This window comes from Electrona antarctica, assembly GCF_951216825.1.
Source record: "Electrona antarctica genome assembly, chromosome: 13".
NCBI lineage: Eukaryota > Metazoa > Chordata > Actinopteri > Myctophiformes > Myctophidae > Electrona > Electrona antarctica.
The window spans coordinates 35,726,231-35,737,215 of NC_136794.1; the positions used below are offsets into that span (position 1 = coordinate 35,726,231).

A 10,985-nucleotide genomic window follows, 5' to 3' on the forward strand; every position below is an offset into this window, starting at 1 on the left:
TCTCTCTCTCTCTCTCTCTCTCTTTCACCAAATATATGTACCTGTCTGTCCGGTGCATAACTCGGAGGGCGATTCTCTTAAATGTGTGTCTCCCTTTGATAGAACAGGTCCTCACTATAGAACAGTGCCTAGGACAGCTCTTCACCATAAATCAGCACCATGGACAGCTCTTCACCATAAATCAGCATCATGTACAGCTCTTCAACATTAATCAGCCGCATCATGGACAGCTCTTCACCATAAATCAGCACCATGGACAGCTCTTCACCATAAATCAGCACCATGGACAGCAGTAGATGTCAGACTTCATGCAGCTAGCCTGTGGCATCAGTAATGTATGATGTGAGTCGTCTGTGACATATATGATTCGGCCCATTGACTTCCATAAAACCAATCCAAGTTCATATTTCAAAAAGTATTAAAAAATAAAACATAAGTGAGATGTGTCTATATAGTCATTGTTAAGTATAATTGTCACTGCGTCTTCAAAGTCTAATCCCTTTTACATTTCTGTTGCTAGGAGATGTGGAAAAACCCAGTCAGAAAAGGACCCAGACACAGATGATCCCGTTTAAGCGGATTTTAATGAACAGAAATTCAGTTCAATCTCGTATAGTCAGAGCAAAGCAGGCAGGTAATCCAAAATATCCACAATGGCAAACAATCCAAAATGATAAGCAGAAGGCAAGGTCGAGGGACGGGCGTCGGGCGGGCACGCTTCGCACATTAAAATCCTGAGCGTTATAATTTAAATCCCAGAGTGTACAAGCGGGTCCATTTTGGTTCTGTTTGTTACACTGAGTTACAAACCCACGAGAATGCATTTGGTCCAAGTCCAACAACAGGCAACATTTGAAACGGAACAATTGAGATTGACCATATATATGCAAACCGCGTCCATCTTGCCATCAAGGTGGTAAATAGGTGCAATTTCCCATTGACAGCCCATTCATCCAAACAGAAAACAGAAAAGTGATAATTAGTGTCAGAGTTTGGATCAGTAAAGCAACGTCCTGCTGCCTCCTGCATTATGTGCAACAACAAAATCACCTGCAAGGAATTTCTTGACAGAAAGTATAGCTCATAACATGTCTACAGTGGATTTTTATGAAATAAACACTAATTCAAGCTTTTCGTACAGCTGCAATGTTGGTGAGTTTGACCTTGTTTAATACAATCAGATATCAATGGGAAATTGCACCTAGTTACCACCTTGCTGGCAAGATGGACGTTGTCTCCATATGGTCAATTTACATCAAAGGAAACAACAGGCAGAAATGAATGTCATGTAAACAGACCAGGGTCAGAACATGTAGCAGACAACACAACACACACAGGTAACGCTGGAAACGCCACAACCTGGCAGACAGTGTATACAGTACTGTAGACGAGTGGTGAAAATAACTAACTGCATTTACTTAAGTACTGTACTCAAGTACAATTTAGAGTTTATTTTTATATTTTTACTTTAATGGAGTATTTCCAATTTCCAATACTTCTATTTCACTACATCTCGGACCCAAATATTGTACTTCTACTCCACTGCATTTATTTCAAAACTTTAGTTACTACTTACACTACTACTTACATTTTGATTATCGTTACAAAACGTACATTAACCACTTCTATTAACCACATTTTACATTTCAGCCATTTGAAAATTGGGGGATGGGTCATTCTGTATAATGAGTACTTTTGATGCCAATACTTTTGTACTTTTACTCAAGTACATTTTAGATTTCTGGGCTATTTTAATTATTCAAAAATGTAAAAAAGAAAAAAAGAAGAAAAAAAAAGGCAAAGTAGTTTAGGCATAAGGGGTTTAGCATGGACGGAAATAGAGACCTTAGTATTTCTATATTGCAATATTCATACTTTTACTTAAGTGCATAATGTGAGTACGTTTCCAGAACTGATTAGCCGAACCACTAATGAGCAGATGAGACGACACAGGTGTGATCGGAACAATCCGAGTGAAGAGGCAGGAATGGAGGCGTGCTACAATCTGAGATGAACAGATGGTTCGGGCGGGGCCAAAACAAATCATAACAAACAGTCAGATGTTCACGGAACACAGAAAAGGACATGATCGACGGAAACGTACCATGCAGATTTTTTTGTTTCTTCAAAGGTGTTGCTTCTTCTTCAATAAAACAAAATGGAAACAGGAAAGTAAAGCTCAGAAAGAAGTATATATATATATATATATATATATATATATATATATATGACAGATGGCTAAATTTGGTTTATATATATATATAAACCAAACTAAGGCCTGGCAAATTTGTCCCCACCAGTAGGTTCAAAGCAAATTGCAAACAGTCTGGAGGGACAGCGAGTGCATTCTCCGGCAGCGGCAGCAGCCAAGGCGACGCCGCCAATTGCAGACAACACCCGTGGCAGTGTTTCCTCTGCCGTGGCAGTGTTTATGTACCGGTTGGCAAGCGGCAGGTTCCGGCATGTGCCGGTGGCAGCCGGCAGCCGCCGGTCTGTGGCGGATTAGGAGGCTTTGCCGGTGGCAGAGGAAACACTGCCACGGGTGTTGTCGGCAATTGGCGGCGTCACCGTGGCTGCTGCCGCTGCCGGAGGGGTGCATACTTTTGGTTAGACATACCATTGGTCCGATATCTCAAACCCTCACCCTAACCCTAACCTCCCACAGGGCAGCACACCTAAACCTAACCTTAACCCTCTCCCAACCCTTAATCCAGTCGGACCAATGCTATGTCTAACCAATGCTATGTCTAACCAAAGTATGCCTCCCCTGCCGGGTAATGCACTTGCTGCTTCTGACAGTCTGAGCTGAAAAACATAAATTAACAAGATTAACATTCTACTACGCCCTATACTTTTGGGTTGAATTTTAACCTTTACACTCTTCGTCAGATAATAACATAATGTGCGTGTTTTTCCATGTAGGTGTTTCTGTGTGCCAATAACATTAAGTTAACTGTACAGTAGTTGTCTAAGTATTCAGCTGCCACTGGTTTAGCCATCTGTCAAAAACTTCCATAGTCCTGTTTTGTATGACAAGCTGTTTTACTTAAGCATTAACAATCAATATGAATTGGTACAGAGAAAAACTAAATAAAGCACGGTGAAAGGTGTTGGAGATCGCTGGTGCCTGTACGGGGATTAAACATTTAAACACATGGCCACCAGTGTCAAACAGTTGGTGTATCTGCACCATTACAAAGCAATGCCACTAGCAACTTGTATGGAAATTATTTTGCAGAACATAGCTAGCTAACAAACAAACATCTGTCTGTGAGAGCTTCATTATGCTGTTTCCAAGGGCAACAGTCACGAATCAGATCTTCACTTTTTCACATAATAATAAAGCCGTTTTAGCTGTTTGCTTGATTGGTGGCTCAGAGTCAAACCTCATCAGAATTAAAATATTGTTGTGGATCAACATAACCAGATGGAAATCTTGAATATAACTTCTGTAGATCGGCTATATTCGGTGAAGAGATTTGGTGTAGAAGAAAACAAGCAGTCCAAGTAGTTCAAGTGGTCCAATTGGTGTACTGAAAACCAGTGATTCTCAAACATTTTTGTGTCAAGGACCACCAAATTGATACACATTAAACCACGGACCAACCATTTGAAAATATTTGGTGGCAGGGACCCCATGAGAGTGCAGTAAGATTGGATTAAGTACAGAGTAAGTACATCATTCTACAATTATCTGTACTGTCTGTACGTAGGGAGAGAGAAACCATTCATGATATGAATAATCATCATAGGGTTGTTGTTTTTGTTTTTTTAAGCTTCTGTCACTGCATTACCTTCTAGTTGATTATAATTAAATTAATCACTTTCAACCCCCTCAAGTGATCCCCGGACCCCACTTTAAGAAGTTTGATTTATTTATTTATTTATTTATATACTATAGAGCCTACCTACTTGGAATGATGCAAGTTGGAAATGCATGCCCAACCTAGTTATTATGTTTGTGTCCCTTTTATGCCCATATATGGAGTTCTTTGTCAGGCATGCCCAAATATGGAGTCTATGCAGACGTCAGAATGATGTCAGAACAGGCCAGCTCCATATATGGACACTGGGCAGGGGCCCTGTCCAGAGCCTGGGCAGAGGCCTTTTTGGGGTGGTTCTGGACAACCGTGGGTCCGACCGTCTCAAAACCAGGCATTGCACCCCCTGTGGTGGGGTGGAACGCGTGTGTCGAATTTGAAGTTGGTGGGGCGAACGGTTCTCGAGTTATGTTGGTGCATTTATAGTTATCTTTGTTTTTAAATAGGAGTTTCCAACAACATAGCAGTTGATGGACATTTAGATTGCAATCAGAAGATCCTGGCAATCGCTTTGCCCTGAAACAAAGTAGAGTGCCTCCATTTTCCACTCAGATTAATGCACCAGCAGAGAGTGTTTGGGAGCAGCTCCACACTGTGAAATGCGAGTGCATTTAGTTGTGTAAGGGGGTATCGTGCCCTTAAGCGCCAAATTTAAGACAGGCAATTCTGCTGCGAGCGCAGTGGTCAAAAGGTCCATGCTATTTCTGCTTTGAGTGAACAAACGCTGATTAGACTTGGTATTTATTCCAAACGCCTGAGAATCACTATGCAAATTGAGGGTGGAGGCAAATTGTGTGTGTTGTTAGGAGTGCCCGGTAAATATTGAAATTGCAGCAGCGTGCAGCCGTAATCAGGCCTAAATTGCGACGATGGAGGTGGGTATTCGAGGACGGCGGCGGTGGGCTGGGGTGGGGTGGAGAGGGGGGTTGGGCACACATTGCAAAGCCGATCCCCAAGTCAGCCATGCATACCGTATACTTTATATGCGATCCGCAAAATCAAGTTTATATCTGTTCACATTTTTAATGAAACTGGAATAAGGGCAGCTTTGACAATGATGAAGTGAGGCAATTAAGTGCTTTGCTGGTGGGGTTATTTGGTATAGATATTTGTCTTGTGACAGCAACTAGGAAACAAGTTGAATTGGCGCTGACAGCCTCTGTACAACCAAGAGAATTACCGTTCAATACCGTTTGAAAGTATTAAACCTACATAGTGTGATGAGAGATTGACATGTTGATGCCTCAGCCCTATCAATCTCACTCTGCATCAACTCCGTTCCTCAGCCCTATGTCCTCTCACCCACTCAGCCCTAGGTTTCCTCACCCACTCAACCATTATGTTCCCTCACCCACTCAGCCCTATGTTCCCTCACCCACTCAGCCCTATATGTTCCCTCACCCACTCAGCCCTATGTTCCCTGACCCATTCAACCCTATGTTCCCTCACCCACTCAGCCCTATGTTCCCTCACACATTCAACCCTATGTTCCCTCACCCACTCAGCCCTATGTTCCCTCACCCACTCAGACCTGTGTTCCATCACGCACTCAGTGCTATATTCCCTCACCTCTATGTCCCACCCAATATGGAGAGATCTGGCATGCATGCGTGCATGTGTGCGTGCGCCTGTATGTGCGTGCATAGTGATAAGTCAGAAGTCTGTTATCAGTTATTTTAGAAATATGAGCGATGTGATTGAATGGTACAAAAAATGCAGACATGATGACTGATGTGTGTGGACACTATGAGTAAGTGTGGAAGTCTCTCGCCACACAGACACTGGGAATTATCGTCCCACAATTCATCATCTGAGCTCCATCAACATTTGTTGGTTCCGAATCAGGCCACCGACCAACTAGGTTGATTCCTACAAACTGCCCCCCTCTCTCTCTCTCTCTCTCTCTCTCTCTCTCTCTCGCAGCCTCTCCAGCACCTTTGGGGACACCATGTGACACGGTTGTGGACAGGTGGGTGTGCAGGTGTGTCCATTGATCCGAGGTGACAGGTGGCCATTGGAGGTTGTTGGCCAGAAGACGGGAACTTGGCAGGCTTGTCAGGGCTGGCCAGCTGTAGCCTGGGCCGGCAGGGGGGACAAGGGGGACATAAGGGGAACAAGGTGGGACAGGGCCAGTCTGGTGATTAGGGCCAGTAACCACGCAGAGGCAAGTGATTGCTTTGTACAATGAAAATCTTTGTCTCTCATTCATTCAGGAAAAGTAAGTACATTTGCTGTACAAGTACTGTACTCAAGTAAGAGGTACTTTTACTTTGCTTGAGTATGTCCATGTCTTCATACTTCATAAGTCTATACTCCACTCCACATCTCATATAGGCTAATATTGTACTTTTTACTCCACTACAATTATTTGACAGCTTTAGTTACTTTGTAGATTTAGATTGTTGTTACAAAAGGTATCTTTTAAGTCATATTTAGACCTCACAATGTGTCACAATTGCAACACGGTGTGTGCGTGCGTGTGTGTGTGTGTGTGTGTTTGTGCGTGCGTGCGTGTGCGTCAATCGTATTTTGTTTGAATACAGATGCCGTTGAGTGGAATAACATCACATCAAAATAAATGCAAAGTGTCTGTTACTAGCTGTGATGAATCCCACCCCACTAGTTCACTGACATGTAGTCTGTATCTGTACAGTTCAGATAAATGAGCTGGCTCAAAAACACTAACAGCCACTTTGATACTTGACTTCTGCTGCTAGCATGAATTCCAGTTTTAATCTGCCATCTGAGCATAGCTCTCTATTGCTCCCATGAGTTCATTAAACTTGTCAATTTGCAAAGCAACACCTACATATTTGGATTCATAAACTCTCTCTCTCTCTCTCTCTCTCACGCACGCACGCACGCACGCACGCACGCACGCACGCACCCACGTACGTACATCAGGGGAAAAATGAGGGGGGGAGGGGGAATCATGTAGTTCAATTATGTTTTATTGACTAAAGTGATAAGTCTGATTAACCATACTTTGTTGTACAATGGCATCATACCCAAATTGCGTTGAGAGCTTGTACAGCTGCTATTTTTGCTATTTTGGTACTTCAAGTAAAAAGTAAATAAAATAAAAATATATTATTTATTCAAATCGATATTATTATTTTGAAATAATCAATTTAAATAGAATAGTTTGAATCTCTTTTGTCCCCCTATGAGTGGCCACAGTCCAGGCATGCCAGGCATGCCAGGTATGCCAGCTGTGAGCGCTATACAAAGCTGGCACAGGGAGACCCATCTGCACCTGCTAATATGGGAACTAATGGGCCCTAGTGGTAAATAATGGTGGGGGTGTAGTTTGTGTGCCCCTCAAAGCATCTAAATTCAATCATTGCCTCGGGCGGCAGCGGTCATCTGGCCTTATCATTGCATAGGCCCTGTCGTGTTTAGCACGTATAGCCAACTCTGAACTCTGACAAGTCAGAGCACTTTGTTCGTGCTTTTATTTGTATTATTTATTTATTTTTAGCCTCGCCAAAGGGCATGGTTCAAATCCTCTCTGCCGGGCAAACCTCATATGTCCAAAACGGCATGTTATTGTAAAAAGAAAAACAGCAAAAGTAGCACAAACTAAAAGTAGCAGATCAACAAGCTTGTAGGACTGCTACTTGTGATGGTTTCGTGTGATCAAGTAGGGCATTAATTTACTTGCATGCATGCATGCATGCATGCAAAAAGTGAATGTATGGAGATATGCGGTTTCTGCCCGACAGCGGCGATATGGTAAGATGTGTGTGGAGGGAAGTGTGGAGTGGAGTGAATCAACATCACCGCCCACTACTGTATGTCATGGGAGAACGAACAGCCCTATGCCTCAACCTTTACCCTAACTGTAGCGCTAAACCCCAAGCCCAAGCCCGACTGTAAAACGAGGAGTCACAGCGTCGACCCCTTTGTGGCTGGTGGGCGTGTCGCTAAAATGCAAGCTGCGTTTAAAAGTTTAATCCCCCTAGAAGCATCAAGGACCTCGAGGACCTTTCACCATGCTTTGGTTTGTTCTCTGTACAGATTGATTGTACAGAGAGATTGTTGAGTGCTGCTGGTGGTGGGTTTAAGAGAATAAACAGCTTGTCATACAAAACAGATGGATGGAACTTTTTTTTGACAGATGGCTAACCGACAGCAGCTGAAGGTAATTTTAATTGTGAGTATATTTTGGACAGCTTCTGTACATTTCACTGGCACACACAATCACCAACTAAAACAAGAAATTATCACATTGTGATATTTGTCAGGTGAAAGAAGCGCTGTCTCCGTTGTGTTATTTTATTTTGAGGGGTGCTAGCCTCTCCTATGCCCATCTTTGTGTGTCTGTGTGTACCACGGAATGTGATGATTTGATTGGCTGAGCACAGAATGTGATGATTTATGATGATAAAAACGCCCTTCACTTCACAAGTACACAAGAATCCGTTTTTGGTTTTAGTTCCTCAACATTGTAGAAGCAATAACAAGTTACAACAATTAATCAAATAAAAAGAAAATAATAAATAAACTAGAAAGCTGCAATTCTGGGAAAATGCAAACGTGGTTGCACTGACACGAGGAATTCGGTCTTACCATTATATTATATATTATGATGTCATGTGAAGCATGTATGACAACAGTGACAACAGCTAGTGTGCGAAGCAAGACCAAAAGCTTCATATTTCTGTTGTGCAAAAGTTAACAAAAAGCAGGTTTACTTAGAAAAGATTGTCGGACGGAAAACAATAGTGTGTTGCCTATAGCAACCACACTAATAGCGTAAAAAGAGATTCAATAATGTAATAATGGCAAAGCATGATCATAAATAATAATACATATAGCTGCAAGCAGTGATAAGACGGGCCAAGTCATAAAGTTGTTCGCTGGAGACTGGAGACGACATCACCTTTTTTCTCTTACGCTGATTGGCTGAAGGGGTTGTCTGTCAACGCTGTACTACAGCAGCCAACCATACATTAGGAGGTTCCAGACTCTTCCGCACAAATGAATGGAAATGTGATTTCAAGAAAATCCCAGGAGTGGATAGATTGGGATCATATAATCCATATAATCACATCATTGGGAGATCTAAAGGTCAGAAGACCTTTGACGAATGACTGTGAGCTTCAGTTCTTGACCGTTTCCCATGACCCTCTACCATATTGCCGGATTTTGTGGAAAGCGACAGCACAGAACTGCCACAACTGCAACATTTGGCAGAATTAGAAAAACAAAACGGTAGAAAAACAATAACCTGTGAACTGGTAAAAAAAAAAAAGAGTTATTCTTTCAAAGACGGAAACTCAACAAGAGTGGTACATGCCGGCACATAGGGGCTTGTGTAATCTGCATTGCTTCCATATGATCTTTGAATATGCATACAGTAGATATGTTCCATACAAATGGGGCATATTGTCTCAACAAAGTTTGCCAGCTCCCTCACATTGCATGTTTTACAATGTCTGCATGATGCAACCCCATTAGAGCGTCCATTCAAGTGCTTTCAAGGGTCTCTCTCACTCAGTCTAAATGTGAAGAACTAATGCTTCCACTAGCATGGTTTGTTTCTGTCTCCTTGCTGTTGGTAGTCATGGCTGCCAGTTCCCACCTGATATCATGTGGGAGCTCAGACTGTTCCAGTCCATACTGTATAACCGCTAGCTTGCATAACGTCTTCATACTTGGATTTAAGTCTAAGATGTACAGGTCATCGGTGTAGAGGTATCTGTGTCCTCCAAAGACGATACGATCTTCCACCATGCAGCACATCGACGTCATCGACCCTTGCGTGGGGCCTTCCCCCTTGGGCTCGACCTTCTTCCAGGAGAAGGTCTCTGGATTAAACTTCCAGAGATCGTTGAATTCCCGGCCCAGACGAAAGTTGTTGCTGTCAAATATGTACAGCTCTCCATTGTGGGCGAACGCAGAGTGACGCCTGCGTCGTCCCGGAAGGAGTCGCGCAGGAGGCGTCGTCAGCCATCGCTCGGTCTCCGTGTCAAACACGCGGATGTGTTTGTAGTGGTTCTGCTCCTGGACCAGGTCCAGGAACTCCTCTTGGATCCCAACCCGGTCCTCATCCGACCGGTACCCAAATACATACATCTTTGTGCCGATGATGGTTGTGGTGGCATAGTACGGGGAAAAGACAGGCGGTCGGGTGCCGCTGGTGTTAACTAAAGACCAGACCATTGTGGCGGTGTCCAGCTTGTATAATATATTGGTGGATCCAGCCCGCTGGGTGTATCCTCCATAGATATACATGACGTTCCCTACAACACAGGCCGAGTGGTCGACCCTCGCCTCTGGGACAGTCCCGGAAACATTGGGCTTGAACCATCTGTGGATGTCCACATCAAATGCGTAAAGCGTGTTGCAGTACCGCCCAGTGTAAGTTTCCCCTCCCCAGATGTAGACGATATCTCCTACCAGCTGAGCTGTGTGGCCCATACGGTTGGAGGGAGCCCCGGGGGTGCGTTCATGCTCTGCCAACATCATCCAGTGCAAAGACACTGTGTTGAAGAGGCATACGTTAATCTGATGGAGAAGTTCCTCCTCATCGGCATCGGCGTATGTGATGTACCCTCCGAAGCAGTACACTGTGTGCCCCACTGACACATGAGTACTACTCCTTCCTCCCCATTTCATCCCAGGTGCTCTGTCTAGATGAAAGGTCCATTGCAACATTTCACACACCAGAAACAGTGTGGTGAAAGGGTTCTGCTGAAGGCTTACTCAAGAATGAAGAGCTATTTTCCTGCGCTACCATTTACAGTATATTGATACAGTGATACAATGTCACGGTAAGCTCAGCCAATCCATTAATCCGATGAGTTGGGTTGGCCAATGAGGGAGGGCAATGCTCTAATATGGCATATAGAGAACTCAGTGGAGAAGAGCAGTATCAGTGCACAAGTCATATAGTGTTTAGAATGTTGCAGTGCAAGCCTGTCCAACGCCTGGCTTTGTGCGTGTCGCCTGTGACATATATATGTGTCATATGTGTGGCCAAGTCTATGGACTTTTTACGGAATCATTTCTTACATACAGTACAAACTTTCAGACCAAGTCAATGGCAAAATGACGTAAGTGGGTGCCACAGCTGGTGCCCCCGTGATGTCATCATGCATCATGAGTGTGATATTTTTGAGTGGTGTAAACCACTCCTACGACTGGCTTTGTTAGTTT

General features: G+C 43.6%; 1 protein-coding gene across 1 annotated transcript; it reads right to left on the reverse strand.

Moving 5' to 3' along the window:
- Positions 1-128: 128 nt before the first annotated feature.
- Positions 129-10,445, reverse strand: LOC306934943 (kelch domain-containing protein 3-like; the record flags this gene model as incomplete). Its single annotated transcript, XM_079517765.1, has 2 exons — positions 129-262; positions 9,482-10,445. 2 exons carry the CDS (start codon positions 10,443-10,445, stop codon positions 129-131), a joined length of 1,098 nt encoding a protein of 365 aa, XP_079373891.1.
- Positions 10,446-10,985: the final 540 nt, after the last annotated feature.